Source organism: Pelodiscus sinensis, chromosome 30 (assembly GCF_052426305.1).
Source record: "Pelodiscus sinensis isolate ZL-2025 chromosome 30, ASM5242630v1, whole genome shotgun sequence".
NCBI classification, from domain to species: Eukaryota; Metazoa; Chordata; order Testudines; family Trionychidae; genus Pelodiscus; species Pelodiscus sinensis.
The window spans coordinates 2,070,460-2,089,890 of NC_143081.1; the positions used below are offsets into that span (position 1 = coordinate 2,070,460).

Genomic DNA, 19,431 nt, shown 5'->3' on the forward strand with positions numbered 1-19,431 from the left:
GACAGACACTCGGACGGGAGGATCAGGGGTCAGTGCCCACCTGTCAGACAGAGAAGGGCTGGGGGCGGGTTCTACGTCTCAGTGCCTGAGATCCAGGGGAGTTGGCCAGGATTGCGGGAGGCACAGACATCACATGTCTTGTGATCCGCTGTGACATGCGCCTGCTGGTTCCACTCCAGACTCTCCTCTCTCTGCAGCTCGTGGCCTCCCCTGAGCCCGGGAGCTGGTGGTGGGCGGCGCCTTCTTCCTCATCGTTGAACTCATCTTCCTTGTCTCCCACTGCTGCCTGGGGTCCAGCTGACTGGCTTGTCCTGCAAGTAAACAAACCCCTCCAGCCTGCCCTGGGCTGTCGCACAACTGTGTCTCTCCAGAGCCTCCACTCCAGCCTCCAGTATCCAGAGGGCTTCTCCCCACAGCTCCATCTCAGAAAGGCTGCCCCCTTCCACTCACCGCCAGCCCTTCCCCACCTGGCCTGGCCTGACCTCCAGCTCCTTCTGTCCCCTTAGTGCCAGAGCCAGGCGGGAGGCTAGTGGATTGTGAGAGCAGACACGGGTCCCAGGCTCCACCCCGCTGTGTGTTTGCCCCAAGCCTGGTGCAACGTGCCTGGCGGAGGTGTCTCTGCCAGTCTGTGGTTCCCTGACTTTGCTTGTGCCGCTCACACCCATGTGCTACGTGTGTCTGTGAAGCGACGGACCATGGCTCTTCTCTTCTCCTGGAAATGATTGCTTCAAGAGCCCTCGGCAGGGAGCTTGGCCATGCCAGGGTGTCTGGGTGTGTAAACCGCAGCATGTGGCTGACGAGGGGCTTGACGTGGCACCGATCCACAACACAGAAGCTTTTCTGGGAGTGTTCACACCAGCCTGTGAGCAGTGGCTGCTGCTGGAAAAGGACGGAGTCCTGCCTGGACAGGGGATCCCTCGTATGTCACACAGTGCCCTGGGACATGCGTTCTCACCGTGAAAACAACGGGATTCCTTCCCCAAGGTCCAGGGTTCCTCTTCCCCCCGGCTCAGCACTTTGGGAGCCGCTTTGCTGGGATCTGAGCCCTAAAGCACCGATGGCCCCTCCTGATAAAGGCTGTGTCCCAGAGGCTGAGGGGAGAAGATCGTTCCGTCCCTGCTACCGCGCTGTGCCTGGAATGATGTGATTGCTCTGCGTGGTTGGATTCCTCTCCCTGTTTTTCTTTGTTTTCTTGCTTTTATTGATAAACCTTCAGATGTTATGTGATAAAGGCAGGGCCCAGTGAGCTTTGTGGGGTCAGATATGAAGTGTAAACTGACGTGGGCCTGTGGTTGGTCCCCAGGGATGGGGAGAACCTGTGAGGATGTGGTGGGGCCGGTTTTCACCACCTCCCGGCGGTATAAGACGTGGCGCTGTGGGTGGGAATATGAAAGCTGGCGTGTCTAAGGGGGTTGTAGGACTTTGTGCTGGCTGGTGTGCTGAGCAGAAGGGCCGTGTGACTGGTTCACTGGCCCTAGAGGGGAGGATCCTCAGTACTAGGCTAGGAACAGCCCTGTCCTGAAGCAATTTGTCCTGATTTGCCCCGAGAAACCAACTAACTACCCTGGTGTCTCAGAGTCACAGGATGTGTGAGCTCTCTCCACTTCATACAATCCCTGGGGGAACCCCTTTCGGTGCAAGAGCCCATTTTAGGGGGGCACCTTGTGTGGGGGTGAAGCCATAGAGCCATCCACATCCTGAAACTGCGCAGCTCTGAGTCCTCCGTACTTCTGCCGTGCACTGCAGAGACGTGAAAATGGCACCCGGGTTGGAAGGTCGGTGCCTGGCGGAGGGTCTGGCTGGGCATCCCCTCAGGGAAGGGCCTGGCACAGAGACCCTCCGGTCCAGCCTCTAGTCTGTAACCCAGTGTGGGGTCAGCCCCATCCCGTTGACTAGAAACCCTCCTCAGCCCCGTCACTGCCCGACTGGGCTAAGGCTCCTCTGCTGCAGCTGTGCCCGTAGAAACTAACCAATATAGAGACACAGAATCATGAGTTTTCATGGACAAAACCCACTTCCACAGCTGAGCGGAGTCTGAGGAAGTGGGCTGTGCCCACAAACGCTCTCAGTACTGTATCTATATATTTGTTAGTCTCCACAGTGCTACAGGACCTCTCTGTGTTTCTTTGTGGTGACAGATTAACACAGCTCCCGCTCTGAGATTACCCCAGCCAGGCCGCTGCCTCTCAGGACTGAGCACAAATTGAGGTCCATGGACCCATTCATGTTACCGGGTTCATCTGCTTTGCTCCAGCTTTTGATGGCTTCTTTTCACGCCTGGGATCCGTGTCTCTGGCGTGTTCTCTGGGCTCGGATTCCCCAGGGCCCGCCACTTGCTTCGTAACTAAAACAGATCCAGAGAAGAGGTGGGCTGACATGGGGAGAGTCATGAGGATGCCCAGAAAGCAGCTGATGACAAAGGACGTGTATTGGGATGGATTAGAACCGTGGTCACCAACCAGCAGATCGCGATCTACCAATAGATCTCAGGGGCTCTAAGAGTAGCTCTTGAGCCCTCTCTGAACTGCACGCCTGCACAGTACATTTACATTAGATTTCCTCATTTGAGGAGCAGCTACTCACCGAGCAACAACACAGGTGAGTAGCTGCGAGGAATGGTGGGAGCTGGGAGGTCGGGAGGGCTGAAACACCCTAGCAAGCTGATTGTGGCTTTCAGCTGAAAGCGGCTGCCCCGCGCTCCAGCTGATCGGCGGCTTCTCCTCTGCGCCTGCCCACGTGGAGCTTGGTGCACCCTGGCTGAGCACCATGGCCAGCTGACGGGGCAGCTACTTCTCTTCCCTCCAGCCCGGCTGCCCTGCGCTCAGCCCAGCTTCCCAGGATGAGCGCAGGATCACAGATGCCCATCTGATAGACTGTATACGATCAGCAATCTCAGACTACAACCCAGACTTCAAGACACTGGCAGATACTGTTCAGTCATGGGTGTCACACTGAGACTTTGTTATTGGAAGAAAAAATGTATAATTCTCAATACTTGATTTTAGATTTACAAAATAGCAGAGAACAAAATGTATAATTGTAAATGCTTCATTTGACATTTAAATAGCATGAATTAAAAACAGACCATTTCTTTCATAACTATAAACATATGATTTTAATTTTATATATTGCATAATTTTAAAATAAACTGTTTAACAGAGTGCATAAGGGCTGGGGATAGCAAGTGATGGACAGGAGAATAGAGAGGGCGGGGCTTCAAGGAAGGGGCGGGGCAGTAGATCTTCGCCTGTTCTGAGACTTAAAAAGTGATCTTGGGTGTAAAAAGGTTGGAGACCACTGGATTAGAAGATCTCACCGAACTAAGTGACTGGGCAACAATATGGCAAATGAAATTGAATGTGGATAAATGTAAAGTAACGTACATTGGAAAAAATAATCCAACTATACGTACAATGTGATGGGGGCTTATTTAGCGACAATGAATCAGGAAAGAGATCTTGGAGTCATTGTGGATAGTTCTCTGAAGACGTCCACGCAGTGTGCAGTGACAGTCAAAAAAGCAAACAGGATGTTAGGAATCATTACAAAAGGAATAAAGACGGAGAATATCTCATTGCCCTTATATAAATCCATGGGACTCCCACATCTGGAATACTGTGTACAGATGTGGTCCCCTCCTCTCAACAAAGATATACTGGCATTGGAAAAGGTTCAGAGAAGGGCAACTAAAATGATGAGGGGTTTGGAACGGGTCCCCCATGAGGAAAGATTAAAGAAATAGGACTTTTCAACTTGGAAATGAGGAGACTCAGGGGGGATAGGTTTGACGTCTATAAAATCATGAGTGGTGGGGAGAAAGTGACTAAGGAGAAGTGATTTACTTGTTCCCATAATATAAGAACTAGGAAGTTCTTCTTCACACAGCGCATAGTCAATCTGTGAAACTCCTCGCCTGAAAGAGGTTGTGAAGGCTAGAACTAGAACAGAGTTCAAGAGAACTAGATACATTCATAAAGGTTAAGTCCATGAATGGCTATTAGGAATGGTGTCCCCAGCCTCTGTTTGTCAGAGGGTGGAGATGGATGGCAGAAGTGAGATCGCTTGATCATTATCTGTTCGATTAACTCCCTCTGAGACACCTGGCATTGGCCACTGTGGGCAGACAGGACACTGGGATGGTTGGACCTTTGGTCTGACCCAATACGTCTGTTCTTATGCTCTTATGTCCTTAGGATGCTTAGAACTGCTCGCTGCAGTTGATAACTATGAGAAGTTACTAATATTGAGAGGCAATGTTTGCACAAGAGATGCATTCTCTAATCAGGGTAGCTACACAGCACTGAGGGCTGTATTGATGGATGTCAGTCACTTAACAGTAATTGTGATCACAAATGATGCCAAGGGGGAGAAACTAGTCACAGGCGTCATTGGAGTGAAATTCGAATCAAACCAATAAAAAAAGGGTTTCCTTTGGTTCACGCCAGCCTGTGAGTGATGACTTGTGGGGCGTGTGCTAGAAAGCTGCCAACACTTCCCCACTCTCAGAGATGTCGGTATTAGATTCACACGAATGTCTGTAGTGATTAGAAGGGAAGAAAATGCTTGTGTGTTGCAGTTGCACTGAGAATGGCTACACCACATCTTATCAGGGGCTATTTTTGTGTTTGCATGGCCCTCTGCACATCACACAATCTGCAGAGAAACATGAGGAAGTGTTTCCCACGGCAGGGGCTATTTCCTGGCCAGCTAAACCCCCTCGACATCAGACAAACCATCGTGGAACGTCAGAGCACAGAACTCTTGGCTGTTAGCTCCCCAGACCATGAAGTCGAGACTTGTATGTGAACTGGTCCCGTCCTCCCAACCTCTGGAGGTTTAGATGGTAATTCACTGGTGTGTATTTGTTCGCTGGCTTTAACCTGCAGATCACTCGCATACTCTTTTTCCCTAGTTAATACATATGTAGAAAAATTATCACAGCCCAGACTACAGGTGTGGCTATCGCTCTAGGATTTAGGGCACCAATTGAGCTTCCGAAAATAATTTTTGTTTTAGGGCTCGAAGCATCTGACACGGGGCGAGGTTTTTGGTCTCAGTGACCATTGTTGTTAGGTCCAGTGTGTCTGACATTTGAGATGGGCTGGGTAGCCCAAGGGCATTGTCTTTGACTCCATGTTAAGGCTGTTAAAGGACCCAGGAGTCCTCGTGTGTTACAGGCTCTGGGAAATCTCATTAGGGAACTCTAACTGAATGGCCGTGTGAGCACGGAGAGTTTTAAAAGAGTAATAAGGTGCATGGATGTGGGGCGTCTGACTGATTTTTCTGTACTGAAGATCACAGCCCCGGTCCTCTAATCCAGGGTCTGTCCCCTGTGGTTCCCCCGTTGTTCTTTAACCCCCTTTCCGTTCCCCAAATGAAGAGGGGGCTGTGTATAAAGCAAACCAGGAGAAGGCATATTAAGGAATGATGCAAAATTAGGGAATTTGGGGGCAGGGAGGTAACATGCCAGCAAGTCAAACAGCAAAGAAACTAGCCATGCCGTGACTTACTAAGCGGGGTGAAGCCCAGACCCAGCTGGGTTAATCCTGGCCATGTCAGAGAGTCAAGGTAAGGAGACCCCTAAACAAGGATCTGATCTAGTGACCGATGGGGACGGCCACTTGAAAGGGACTTGGGGCCTTCAGCCCGTGGGCCCCACAGAACCTTTGGGGGGTCAGCTGAAGGGTTCCCTGCTGTTATTCAGGGGGAGGAGAGAGCTGCGGGTGGAGCAGGGAGGTGAGTGAGCGGATGGGGGTGTGGGATGGCTAATGGGGGGTGCCCCTGTTCCCCCCACAGTGGTAAAGGGGGGGTGCGTGTCAGAGGGGACCCGGCTCTGGCTGCCTCTGGGGCAGCGACTGGCGTCTCCCAGGCTGCTTGGCGGGAGCCCTGAGGGGAGCGGAACTCTCGGCAAGGCGGGAAAATCCGGTTGGAACCGGTTCCCTAACGGTCGCTGCGCGCGCCACGGGGGGAGGGGCAAAGCCCAAGATGGAGTCCAGGGGGTCAAAGGTGACCGACTCCATTTTGTTTGACACAAAATCGCCATTTTCACGTTAAAACCCCTGCCACGGGGCCTTCTGCCCGGCCGCTCTGAAGGGCGTTTCCCAACGTGAGCTCTCGCTCGCAGAGCCTGCCCTTCTCCTCGCACAGTGTCCTTAACGCCGCCCACGGCACCGTCTCTGGCCGGGGTCTGCCCACTCCCCCACCTCAGAGCCTGGAAATCAGATCGTAATGGCGGGGGAATAACCCAGAGGAAGAATTGCCCAGGGGCTGGGGGGATTCTCCAGGCAGTCTGGTTCTGAATTCGGCCCCCATTCCCCTTCTCAGAGATGCCTTTGGGACACGGGGGATCAATTCAGGGACCCCCCAGGGCCTGCGTGACACAGGAGGTCAGACTCCATATTCCCACTGGTCCTCTCCCACCTTGGGGCCCAAGGGGGATATTGGAGAGTGTGGGGGGGGCTGGTTTATTTGCTGGGGTGCATTTCCCACCATGGGGGCAGTTTCATGGGGCAAGGGAAGGGATGAGAAAGCAAATCCCGAAAGCTCTTTGCCATGGGGTGAATGTGAATCCCTCCCGGAGCAAAGGGCTGACACGGGGCTCAGAACGACACTGAGGGGCAGTTTCAAGTGGACGGGAAAATGTCAGTTTCTTTCCCTCCAGAGATGTTAAAATAGCACCCGGGTCGGGAGGTCGGGGCCCAGCGGGAGGGTCTGGCTGGGTGGGGCGGAGGGGACTCACAGCTGGGGCCCCCCCTCATGGCAAGGTTTGGCCTCCAGTGCTGACGACAGACCCACAGGCCCTGTGGTGATTTCTCCTCCCATGACGGGTCCCCCCAGCCGGCCAGTTGAATGACTCCCCTGTGGGGATGAACAAAGAGACGGGAGAGCTTCTCCCCACAGCCCTGTCTCAGCTGGGCTGCCCCCTTTCTGCTCCCCTCCACCCAGCCTTTCCCCAGCTGTGCCTGACCAAGCCTCCAGCCCTTCATACCCAGCGCGGGGTCAGTCCCATCCCATGGGGTCAGGGCTTGGGGACTTGGAAACCCTCCCCTTGCCCGCAATGTCATGGCCAGGAAATGCTCATTTCCCCTCCTCACACCCTGCGCACGCACACCAGCGTCTCGCCAGTTCCTGAGCTGAGCGGTGACCACGCCTGAGGCTGCAACTTTCTCTTCTCAGCCGAGCACCCAGCTCCCAGCCCGGCGCCACCGGCTCAGCATGGAGCTACCTCTGCTCCTGCCTCTGCTGGGTAAGTGCCCCCCTCGGGCCCCAGTGCCTCTGTGTGTCTGTCTGTGTGTGTCTGGAGACTCCCCCAGCCCTGCCCTGTGTCCCCATCCCCTCCCCAGAGCCCTCTGACGGACTGGGCCAGGTATGGACACAGCTAAGGGTGTTCACTCAGAGATCCTTACAGCCCCAGACCGGAGATCTTCCCAAACAGGCCACAAACCAGTCACACCGAGCAAAACCCCTCAGCTCTCTCTGTGCCACAATCAGCCCGGGGCCTAATGCACAGGTGAGGGGTTATAGGATCCAATCTCACCTACCCCGAATGGGCCTTTCCAGTCCCAAAGAACCATCCACAAATCCCCGGTCAATTTACACTCTGGGTCTTACCCACAAGATCACGCTGGGCCAGTCCTTTAGAGTCTAACATATAAAGGTTTATTACTAAAAGAAAGAAAAGCACGAGAGTCAGGTTGTTAAGGAGGATACGTTACATTCATCGAATCTCCCAGTTCTCAATGCAGGCTCTCAGCAGAGACGTTACAATCCGCTCTCTTAAAAGTCTCGGCTGTACGTCCTACGTCAGGATGGGTTCTTCCTGGCTCGCTGTCCCTCTCAAGTCTGCTTCTGGAACCAGTAGCAAAATTGAAGGCAAGATGGAGTTCGCCTCACGGCATTTTATATCCCTCCTGGAGTCCTCCTGGCTAGAGCAGGCCACATGGTCGAGCGACCTGCCTCTGTTTCACATGCTGGCAGCCATTATGCCCTGGCCAGGTTGCAGGTCCCAGACACATTCCTCAGGTGTGTGTTGGGCACCGTGAGAGCCTTTTCCCAGGAGCCTTGCTAATTAGCACACTCACTGACTGGACGTTCCTTGCCTTTGCTCTGTCTCACACAGAGACTCTTCCAGCACAAGCACAGAGTGCATCTTTATAACTCCACATACTGATATCACACAGGTACATGAATAGCAAATACCGAATCAGTAAGACATAAGCTTTCGTTTGACACCTCACATGGCCCCTTTGTACAGACTTTGGGGCAGCCCCCTCACCCCGTGGGTGCAGCAGTGACCTGTTTGGTTCCCTTTAAAATCCAGTAACGTGACACCCCACCCCCCACTGTCACACCCAGGAAATGCTCAGTTCCCTTCCCCATGCCCTGCGCACGCACACCAGTGTCTCCCCAGCCCTTGAGCTGAGCGGTGACTGCACCTGAGGCTGCAATTTCCTCTGCTGAGCCGAGCACCCAGCTCCTAGCCCGGAGTCACCGGCTCAGCATGGAGCTAACTGTGCTCCTGCCGCTGCTGGGTAAGTGCCCTGCCTCCAGCCTCCTGTCTGTCTGTCTGTGTGTGTGTGTGTCTATCTGTCTGTCTGGAGACACTCCTGAGCCCTGCCCCACATGCCCCTCTGCTTCCCAGAGCTCTCACCCCCTCTTGTTTCTTCTCTTCCAGCCTCACTCCAGAGTTTCCCTAAGCCGGTGTCCACCGCAGGTAACAAGGTCTCCTGGCCTCCCTGGGATGCTGGGATGCTGGTGGTGGGTGGGGGAGGGGAAAGGGGTCCTGGCAGTGGGGCAGTGAGAACTGGGCTGGCCATGGAGACAGTGTCATGGGGAGGTGGGAGCTCAGGGTGCCCCTGGGCAGGGCCCATTGCTGTGGGGCTGTGTGTGTGTGTGTGGGGGGGTCTCTTGGCCCCAGGTCTGGGCTCCCACTGAGGGCCCGGGGTACAAACCCAGCACTGCCCAGCAGGGCAGTAAAAGCAGGTTCTGCAGAAAGCCCAGAGGAAACATGATGGGTGGAAAACTCCCCCCACCCTCCACCACATCCGCCCGAGCTTCCTCATTTCTGCTCAGTGCCTGCAGCAGGTCGGCTCTCGGCCTGGATGGCCCTTCCCCAGCCCCTCTCTGGGCTGCGTCTCTCCAGACCTCCCCTCCAGCCTCCAGCGGCCAGAGCGAGACAGGAGATCCTCTCCCCACAGCTCCATCCCCGCTGGGCTGCCTCCCGTCCTGCTCCCCAGCCCGTCCTTCCCCAGCTGGGCCCGGCTCGGTGTGCGAGACCCCTTTCCAGGGGCTCCCTCCGTCTCAAGGGTGTGGCCCCTGCACCTCTCTGAGCCTCGTGCTTGCCTGTCTCTGCCGTGGGCGCCGTCACACCATGCAGCCCGGCTCTCTAGACAGACGGGACTCGGCTGAGCCCAGCACAGGAAACTCCCCGGGGCCTCAGGCCAGGCAGCCCCAGTGTATCTCGCTCTCTGCTGCCTCCAGGCGGGTGCTGCCTGCTCTCTCCCCGCTCCACAAGCCCTAGGTCTCCTGCTGGCCCCCACACTAGATCTGGACCAACCGTACACAGGGGAGGGGGTCACACTGATATGCCCCAGCCGCATGGGCACTGCCCAGCTGTTGGCAGCCTCAGCAGAGAGAAGGGCCGAGGTGGATTCCCAGCTCTTGTGGTTTCTGAAGGCACCTGAACATGTTTCTCGGAGCTCGGTTCTAGGTCACACGGGATCCGTTCTGGGCAGGCCTATAGGGCTGGAGAGAGGCAGGGCCTAGCTATTGGCTGTGGGGTGTTTCCCCCCTGGCAGGGAGCTGGGGCGGGTCTGTGCCCGTGTCTGTCTGCGACTCGTCACTTCTCCCTCCTCAGGCTGCTCTGGCCACTGTCTCTGCCCTGACCCTCTGCCTCTGTCCTAGGTCTCCAATCAGCCCCCATTCTATCTCCAGACCGTCCATACACAGTGTGTCTCCCAGGGGAGAAGGTTACACTCCAGTGCACAGCTCCTGGGCATGAGCAGCCTACGAAATACAGATTCTTCTATCAAAAAGAGCCACAGGCCCCCAGCACAGTCCTACACTCTGATGCAGGACCAATTGAGGAGTTCACAGCTGAGAAGGGAAGAGCCGGGACCTACACCTGTGCGTACTGGACAGAGGGACCCAATGGACCGGTCTCTGAGACCAGCAGCTCCGTCCCCATCTCCATAGCAGGTGAGCCCCTTTTCCTGCCCTTGGACGGGGGAGTCCTTGGGAATCCAAAGCCCCCCTGGCACTCCAGCCCCACCCCTGTCCTTGGTCCAGCCATTCCCAGCACCCCACACATTTGGTGATGCCTCAGCAGGTCCCGCCAGGGCAGTGCTAGGGCACTGCTGTGGGGAAGCTCACAGCACCATGGTCTTTTGTATCTAGCTGACCTCTGCTTCCCAGTCTCCCTCTGGCCCCTGCTCTGTCCTGGAGCCCTGAGTCCCTGAGTCCCCTGGGCCCGTCCCACAGAGCCTGTTCCCTGCCATGCATGGCTGCCCCCGGGGTCACTAACTTGTACGGTTCTGCTACCACAAGCCCCTGTTAACCCTCTCAGTGCCAGTGCGGGGCCAGTGCCCGTCACATGGAGTCAGGGTCTGGGGATTTGACCCACCCCCCCAGCCCATCACTCCCCATCTGTGCAAAGCTCCCTGTGCCCTGCAGAGCCTCCAACGTGAGTGTGAAACTGCCCCCCGCACTGCCTTCTCCCCCCATGCTGCTGCTGGACCAGGGGCTGGGCTCAGAGTCACTGATAGGAACAAGAGACACGCTCAGGTGACAAGAATCTCCAAGGGCCACCAAGGAGCCTTCAAGGAGAGCCAGGCCTCCATGGGGTCAGGTCCCCAGCTGGGTCAATGGGCCGTAGCTTCACTGGGGTCAATGGGGCCGATCCCAGCTGGGTCAACGGGCCGTAGCTCCATTGGAGTCAATGGGGCAGATCCCAGCTGGGGTGTGTGATGCTCCCCAGGGGCACCCAGGGCTGTGAGGCCCGTCACTGGCACCTGCACTTGCTGCAGAGCAGCCTGGTTTGTGCCCCTGGCCTCAGTCACAGAAGCCCCCCCCCCCAGACCTGGAGGCTGAGTTGCCCCGGGCAGGAGCTTTCCCCCCAGGTTCCCAGCAGGGAAGAGTCGTCCCACTGGAGCCCCGGCAGGGAGATCTCTGCTGCTCAGGGGTTGCCTGGCCTGGCGGGGACGTGGTTCCTGGGCATGGAGCTGGGGCTGGCTGGGGTCTGTGCCCAGGATCCCTCCCGGCTCTGCCCTCCCTTGGCTCCTCCTCTGCCTCTGTCATCAGCCACCCACATAGGAACCATCTCCTCCCCCGACCCTCTTGTCTTTTCCAGCCCCCCAGCTCACTGTGTCCCCTCTGCGGCCTGTCTACGTCACTGGGGAAGACGTGACCCTGACGTGCTCAGCTGCCGGGGTGCCCAATCTGTCTGGGATCCGTTTCTACAGGGATGGAGAGAAAATCCAACCCCAGGAAATTCCATCAATCCGCAACGGCTCTACGGCCTCCATCCAGCTGTCGAGTGTGGCCATGTCGGACGTGAGGATGTACAGCTGTGAATACGGGCGCAGTGTGAATGGGCGAGAGTTCGTATCGGAGAGGAGCCAAAACATCCCCATAGCAGTGACAGGTGAGCTCCCCCGGCTGCTGCTGTTTGCTGGGCCCAGGGCCGGGGTCTGCTCCATGCAGGGGGTGAGATGCTGCCCAGTCACTGAGCTCCTGGGACCAAAGCAGGTCAGATTCACCCCCCAGTTCTGGTTCCCACAGTGGGATGGGACGGGGCATCAGTGCTACCGTGGGGCTGTGGGGTGCCAGCCTGCAGTAACGTTACAAACCTGGGGGGTATTTCATGTAACAAATCGCATCCCATCCCCCTGTCTGGTCGGTAGCAGGCCCTGGCGTCAGACACATCGGGGTGGGGCTCAGCTCTCCAGCAGCAGGGGGAGACAGCCTGGAGGGGAGCTCACAGCCCTGGGCACTGCTGGGGGAGAAGTTTGCAGCCCTGGGCACTGCTTTGGGGAAAGCTCCCAGACCTGACATCCCAGCTGACCAGAACCAATCCCAAGCCCTCAGCCCTGCAGTTTCAGCACCATACAGAGTGTTTCCCATGGACAAGTCTCCACCAGCTCCTACCTGCTGAGTGTAGCTCTCCAGGCAGCTGTCCAGCAACGCTCTTAGTGCGCAGGGGCCAGGAGTCACTGTCGTGATGTCTTCACACGGATCTAGCTCTGTCGGTGATGATGACCAGAAGGCTGCTAGCGTGTGTGCTCCGTGCTGTGTGCACTCCGTCTCCACAGCAGACTGTGGGGGCACATGATACACATTGTGTAGATATGGCACAACCTTAGAACAGTCTGTTTTCCAGTCGGGTATTGTGATTTGGCGCTTGTGGTAGCAATGACAGTTCTTCTCTGTATCGTTATTGGTAGGGGGCTGAGTATTTTGGAATCCAGAGACAGGCCTTGTGACAGTGCGTCCCACGAGATTATGTGTATAAGAAGTAACACAAATGTGGAAAAGGGACATTACAAATGAGCCTTGATTTATAAATGTCTTGTAATTAATTACTACTCAGTACTGTCCATTCCTGTTATGGGTTACCTCACTGCTGGGTGTCACCCTCTGGGATACACCTTGCTGGGCACCAAGGAGGAACAATTATTTTTTTTGTTCCATTAGTTTCAGCGCTCTGTGACACACGGGCAGTTGACATAGATCAAGCTGTTTCTTATGGACATTGCCTTTCTGATAACCTACGGAATGGACAGCGATCAATGTATCCAATATTGCTGTCTCAGGATTTAGCACGGGTATGCAGACACTAAACGAGATTGTTTTGAAAGATACGTGTCTCAGTTCAGATGCAATGTCACTGCCCCAGATACTGACTGGTGCTAACAGAGAATTAGAGAATGTGTTTACCCAATTTGTAGCTACCATGTAACTTACTTTTTTTTAACCAATTTGTTTTTCCCTTTTCTTCATGCTGCTTTCTGCCATCCATGGGGTGATTGAAATAAGGAAAGCTCATGTTTCAAATATTAGTCAGAGATTCGGATTAGTAGCGGAGTGTGCGTGTCTGTTGCTTAACAACCATCTCTTCACTAAAGTTAGGAGTCATTTGCTGTTACATTCCCGAAGAGTTAAAAGAATTACTCCATTCATTTCAAGTTGTTATGTTTTTAAAATCTTTCTCAAAGAAACAAAATCTCTTGTTTTGTTTTCAATGGCTTTCGCTTTTTGAGGTTTCTGTAAAACCCATAACTTTTAACTCTTGACACAGAGAGTCAAAGTGAGAAGAGGTGGGGGAAGGAGGGTGAAGAGCAATTAAGGAAGGTAGTGAAACCCGAGCAAAGAGCGAGAAACTTTCAAAGCTGTCTTAAGCCACAGGCAGCAGCAGGAAATTCAGTAAATGGAGACAGACTATACAAGAAAAGAAGGGTGTGTTTTTAGCTGAGCGTGGAGGGCGGTTTGGTGGGTCTAAACAGTAGGGAATTTGCACCCAGAGTTTTTATCTTGGCTCTGTGAGGAGAGTGGGGGTAGTTACCTGCTCTTGTAAAAACTGGATTTGGTCCTCCGCTGCCTGTTGGTTTTGTCCACATCTCAAATGGTTTGCAGGAGCGCCCTTACATGCTGCAGTCAACCAATTTGGGGCAACTCCTTGTGTTAATACATCAATTCTACATGTTCACCTGCTCAGTCTTGGCTTTCCACTTTCAGATGCATTTTCATTCTCTCCCCTGAGATTACATTGCAGCTTCTGTCTCCTCGTATGCTCTGTGAAACTGTCAATTTTCTCCTTCATTTGATTTACCGATCCTTGGACAGTCTGGACAGACCCTCCCGGACACTGACTTGTCCGGTTCTGACAGGCACCAGTCTAGGTCTTTGTTGGACCAGAACCCGGCTCATCTTTCAATTGTGCCAGGGCCACCTTGTTTGATTTCTGTCCTTCTCCTTCAGGCACTGCGAAAGCACTAGATGTTTTGTATTTAGTAGCAGGGGACGGCACCTTCTTCTTTTGCAAAGTTTCACCAGCTGTCTCCAAATCTCTGCGTTTCCTCTTTTAATCGTTCAAGCAGATCATGCGTCTGGGCTGCTTGTGCTTCCAGTGGCCTATTGACTGTGTTACCTCCTCTAGTTCTCTGATGTTTTCCTGTACCGGGGAGGCAAGCAGAGTGCCAGGCTGTTTAGCCATCTCCGAGCCATTCATTGCAAAGTTTGGGATTTCTTTTATTACTGTTCTTTGGAGCCTCCGTTTCTACCATGGCTTTACACATACCAGCCCATGTCTCCCCACTTTCTGTTTTAAATTCAAATGGGCCCCTATTCTGGTTTTGTAGGTCCGTGTTTCATCAAACTCCATGTGGATCGGAAGGGAGGGGAAGAGGGGGTTCCCTAGCTCGTGGCTTTCTCTTATGCTAGATCACGACTGCTACCGAGGGCAGCTCGCTGCTTACCGGATCAGAGGTCGGGGTCACCAATGTAGTTCTTCAGGCAGCTAGTTCGCAGGGGCCAGGAGTCACTGTTGCGACATCCTAATGTGTCTGGCTCTGTCGATGGTGATAACCAGATGGCTGCTTGCGCGTGTGCTCCGTGCCGTGTGCTATGTAGACTTGCGCACTCAGTCTTCACAGCAGACCCCAAGAGAGCCCCCAAATACCGCAAACCGGATAAGGATCGCAGGCGCGAGGCCAGGTCTACTGTGAAGTGAAGTACATTCACAGTTATCAGTAGACTCTACTGAACCACCATGCATTAGTGTACCGTAAGAAAGGAACAGCTCAACACAATGGAACACTTCCATTCCCCCCCGAACGGCATTGAAAAACCGTCCTCCCCCCCAAGACACTACCCTATATACAGGTACCAACACATCACTGCTGACGTGTGAGCTTGTCACACTCTGGCTCTGCCAGACAACCTCCAATCACCTTGTACCTTGTGATTGGATTAAACCATCTCCGTCCATCATGTATCGACCTCGACCTTTTCCTGAACCAGTGTTAGTATCGGTGGGGAGGAAACATCCATCAAGCTGTTTATCTTAGATCCTTTTCTTGACCATGAGTTGGTATCCGGGGGAAGTGGGTACTGTTGTCTTTTCCAATGTGCCGTGTGTTTACAACTCATGATAAGTCCCATGACCAGTTCGTCTCAGCCCTGGACTTGTTATCAATGAGTCTCAGCCCTGTTCATGCCAAGATCTGTGAGCAGGGGGCTGCTTTTGTGCCCAGTTTTGCTTTGCCTTGCGTTAGCCATGTTTTGTTCATTGTCAGCTAGGCCTCAGGCCAGGTTGGGTGCTGCACGGGCTTCTGTTTTAGGCCTTTAGTTTACTACAGAGAGATAAATCTGAGCTGGTGAGATCGGCCCCGCCCCTGCTATGTGATTCACCGACACCGGTTGAATGTGGGCGCACAACTGGCTGGAGAACCCTCCCCAGAGAGGAGCCGTCAGTGGCTCCCAGCCATGCTGCGCGGGCCGAGTTGGTGGGGGGCACAGGGACCAGTTCTGGACACGGTTGTGTTCTACGTCACCAGCGATGATTTGATGATAGAGCTCCCCAGGGTGCTGAGGCTCGTCTCTGCCACCTGCCTCTCAAGTTGGACCCATCTCTTCCCCCACTTGTCCTTCCCAGCCCCGCTCCCGACCCCACAGCTCAGCGTGTCCCCACAGCAGCGTGTCTACATCACTGGAGAATCGATCACCCTGACGTGCTCAGCCGCGGGAGTGCCCAACGACTCCATGATCCGCTTCTACAAGGACGGCCAGACACTGATCCCCGAGGAACTCTGCCTCCGCCCGCACCAGGCCACCGCCTCCGTTCGGCTGTCGGCGCCACCGCAAACCAGCACCTACACCTGTGGGTGCTGGAGAGTAGAGTCCGGGCGAGAGATCGAATCGGAGAGGAGCCGACCCATTTCCATAGCAGTGACGGGTGAGCCCCTCTGTCTGCTGGGGTCTGCTCGCCTGGGTGGGGTCTCTCCTCCAGCCATGGGGAGGTGCCGCTTGGTCCCTCAGCACCACACCAGGACCCATTGGGGGCAGTTTCTACCCTGTCTCGGCAGCATTATGCCCATGGGCTCTGCTGGGGTTGGAGGGAGCATCAGAGCTGTTTTATGGTCTCTAGTGTGGTGCCTGGTGCCAAGGGAGTGGCAGGACCCCCCACTCTTGCTCTGTGTAACACCCGGCAGCAGAATCCACCCTGGGGCCTCTCAGCCTCAGCGCGACCACATGGGGCCGTGCCCCCCCAGCCAGTGTGTGAATTCCACATGCTCTGGGCAGCCCAGCCCAGCTAGGGAGTCCCTCACAGAGAGACCCTGCCCCCCTGCGGGATAATGTGGGCCCAGGGCAGGGCTGGGGTTCAGCGAGGTGCAGGGCGTGTCCCACAGAGAACTCTCCAGCCCCCTCTAGCTCCTGACATGAGTTTGGCCTGGTAACATCTGCCCCTCTGCTCCATCCCAGGGCCTGAAATGACCCAACTCGGCTCCCCCTCCTCTGTCTCTCTGCCGGATACAAGTTGGGGCACCACAGTGTATCTGAGGGAAGCCACCCATCTCCCAGCCCAGCTCTCCCTCATTTCTGTGCCAAGACCCTCTGGATCCTGAAGTGAAGCAGGAGGCTCTGGAGACAGAGCGTGGGTCTGCTCTGAGTACATTGAATTCTGGGCACCAGCTTCACTTTGTCCCGCGCTGACCCCTCCCTTTTCCTGCTCCCCACAGGTTCCTCTTCCAAGCTGGCACCGAGTGGGGATCCCCCGTCTGGACCCGTGAGCAAAGGGCCCCCCCTGCTCCTCACCTGCACGGCCCCCGGGGACACCGGCGAGCGGAGGTTTCACTTCTACAAAGACGGACTTGAGATAGTCCCCAGGGGCGCAGGGTCTGAGATCGACGCAGGGGAGCCCAGCTCTGGCTCTGTGAACGTCCCTGTGACCCGCGTCCTCAAGGCCGGTCCCAGCAATATGGGCGACTTCACCTGTGGGTATGAGAAGAATGTGAGCGGGAGGTGGGTCCCGTCCCCCAGGAGCCAGTCTGTGAACATCCCCATGAGTGAGCCCAGGACAGGTGAGGCATCCCTAGCTCCTTCCTTCAGCTTTCTGGGTGGCTCCCATTGGAAGAATACGGTCCTACCGAAGTCTCCTGGGAAAAGGAGGTGGGATGAGGTGCGAGGTACAGATAGAAGTGTCTGACCTCCTCACTGTGTCATTATCAATTGGAGCTTCTGAGAGACCTTTGAAGCTCTTGGCTCCTTATCTCTCCTCTGTACTTAACCAAACACCCCTTCCTATGCCTCCCTTACCCAACTACACCTACGGAGATGTGGGGTTGGGGCAGTTGGCAGGGTGCTGGAGGAGAAGCCGACTGGGAGAGACAGACACACGGATGAGGAGGAACAGGGGTCAGTGCCCACCAGACCAACAGGGAAGGGCTGGGGGTAGGTTTCACGTCTCAGTGCCTGAGATCCAGGGGAGTTTGCCATGAGATTTTGGAGAGGTTCCACAGAAGAGCAACAAGAATGATGAAAGGTCTAGAGAACATGACCCATGAGGGAAGGCTGAAGGAATTGGGTTTGTTTAGTTTGGAAAAGAGAAGATTGAGGGGGGACATGATAGTGGTTTTCAGGTATCTAAAAGTGTCATAAGGAGGAGGGAGAAAACTTGTTCATCTTGGCCTCTGAGGATAGAACAAGAAGCAATGGGCTTAAATTGCCACAAGGGAGGTTTAGGTTGGACATTAGGAAAAAGTTCCTAACTGTCAGGGTGGTTAAACACTGGAATAAATTGCCCAGGGAGGTTGTGGAATCCCCATCTCTGGAGATATTTAAGAGTAGGTTAGATAAATGTCTATCAGGGATGGTCTAGACAGTATTTGGTCCTGCCATGAGGGCAGGGGACTGGACTCGATGACCTCTCAAGGTCCCTTCCAGTCCTAGTGTTCTGTGATTCTATGATTGTCGGAGGTGCAGACACCCCAGGTCTTGCCATCGGCTGTGATACGCGCCTGCTGGTTCCACGCCTGATTCTCCTCTCTCTGCAGCTCGTGGCTTCCCCTGGGCCCGGGAGCTGGTGGTGGGCGGCGCCTTCTTCCTCATCGTTGAACTCATCTTCCTCGTCTCCCACTGCTGCCTGGGGTCCAGCTGACTGGCTTGTCCTGCAAGTAAACAAACCCCTGCAGCCTGCCCTGGGCTGTCGCACGACTGTGTCTCTCCAGAGCCTCCACTCCAGCTTCTACCAGCCAGAGTGAGATGGGAGAGCTTCTCCCCACAGACCCATCTCTGAGAGGTTGCCCCCTTCCACTCACCACCAGCCCTTCCCCAGCTGGGCTGCCTCTCCCACCCAGCCTGGCCCGGCCTCCAGCTCTTCCAGAGCCATCTGGGTTGCTAGTGGATTGTGAGAGGAGACACGGGTCCCTGGTTTGACCCCTGCTGTGTGTTTGTCCCAAGTCTGGTGCGACGTGGCTGGGGGAGGTGTCTGCGCCAGCCTGTGGTTCTGTGCCTCTGCTTGTGGCACTCACACCCACGTGCCGCATGTGGCTGCGAAGTGAGAGGCCTCAGCTATGTGCCTCTCCTGGAAATATTTGCTTCTGGGAGCCCTCAGCAGGGAGCTCGGCCGTGCCACGGAGGCCAGGCAGCTGGACGTGTGAACCAAGCCTGTGGGTGATGAGGGGCCTGAAGTGGTGCCCATCCACATCGCAGGAGCTTTGCTGAGAGTGTTCGCACCAGCCTGTGAGCAATGGCAGCCACTGGAAAAGGACGGAGTCCTGCCTGGACAGTGGACCCCTCGTGTGTCACACGGCGCCCTGGGACGTGCGTTCCCTCTGAGAGAACAATGGGATCCACTCTCATGGGCCAGGGATCCTCTTTTCCCAGCCGCTTGGCTGGGATCTGAGCCCAAAAGCACCGATGGCCCCTCCTGATAAAGGCTGTGTCCCAGAGGCTGAGAGGGGAGAAGATCGTTCCGTCCCTGCTACCACACTGTGCCGGAATGGTGTGATTGCTCTGCGTGGTTGGATTCCTCGCCCTGTTCACCTCCTCCTCTTTGCTTTCTTGCTCTTATGAATAAACCTTCAGATGTTACGTGATAAAGGCCGGGCCCAGTGAGCTCTGTGGGGTCAGATCTGAGCTATAAACTGACGTGGGCCTGTGGCTGGTCCCCAGGGACAGGGGGAACCTGTGTGGATGTGGTGGGGCCAGTTTTCACCACTTCCCGGCAGTACGAGACGTGGCCCTGAGGGTGAGCACAGGAAAGCTGGCGTGTCTAAGGGGGTTCCTGGTGGGACTTTGTGCTGGCTGGTGTGCTGAGCAGAAGGGCCGTGTGACTGGTTCACTGGCCCTAGGGGGAGGATCCCCAGTCTGGGTGTAGCCCTGTCTTAAAGCAATTTACTTTAATTTCACCCACTCCGCAGTCCCCTGGAAACCCAC

At 55.3% G+C, this 19,431-nt stretch overlaps 2 protein-coding genes and 1 long non-coding RNA gene across 7 annotated transcripts in view; 2 read left to right on the forward strand and 1 right to left on the reverse strand.

Annotated features, from left to right (window-relative positions):
- Positions 1-334, forward strand: part of LOC142821385 (alpha-1B-glycoprotein-like) — a 12,120-nt gene extending 11,786 nt beyond the window's left edge. For all 3 annotated transcript variants that reach the window (XM_089774523.1, XM_089774524.1, XM_089774522.1), the window contains one exon: positions 198-334. In XM_089774523.1, the coding sequence (XP_089630649.1) occupies positions 198-214 (17 nt within the window). In that variant the 3' untranslated portion in view covers positions 215-334. The remainder of the gene's footprint in view (positions 1-197) is intronic.
- LOC112547090 (uncharacterized) overlaps positions 1-14,828 on the reverse strand; it is a 15,366-nt gene extending 538 nt beyond the window's left edge. The window contains exons 1-2 of the long non-coding RNA XR_016348108.1: positions 13,559-14,828; positions 41-12,312 (exon numbers count right to left, since the gene is read on the reverse strand). This is a non-coding gene — a long non-coding RNA (uncharacterized LOC112547090). The remainder of the gene's footprint in view (positions 1-40; positions 12,313-13,558) is intronic.
- On the forward strand, positions 7,123-19,253 carry LOC102457980 (Fc receptor-like protein 5). 3 transcript variants are annotated; one of them, XM_089774527.1, is made up of 7 exons: positions 7,123-7,246; positions 8,675-8,713; positions 9,904-10,197; positions 11,348-11,641; positions 15,650-15,949; positions 16,734-17,075; positions 18,048-19,253. In XM_089774527.1, the coding sequence occupies exons 1-7, from the start codon at positions 7,216-7,218 to the stop codon at positions 18,149-18,151; spliced, it is 1,404 nt and encodes a 467-aa protein (XP_089630653.1). In that variant the 5' UTR covers positions 7,123-7,215; the 3' UTR covers positions 18,152-19,253. The 3 variants fall into 3 exon arrangements, with proteins under 3 accessions (XP_089630653.1, XP_089630652.1, XP_089630651.1); XM_089774526.1 differs by lacking the exon at positions 7,123-7,246 and adding an exon at positions 8,405-8,531; XM_089774525.1 differs by lacking the exon at positions 7,123-7,246 and having other exon boundaries at positions 8,623-8,713.
- The last annotated feature ends 178 nt before the right edge of the window (positions 19,254-19,431 follow it).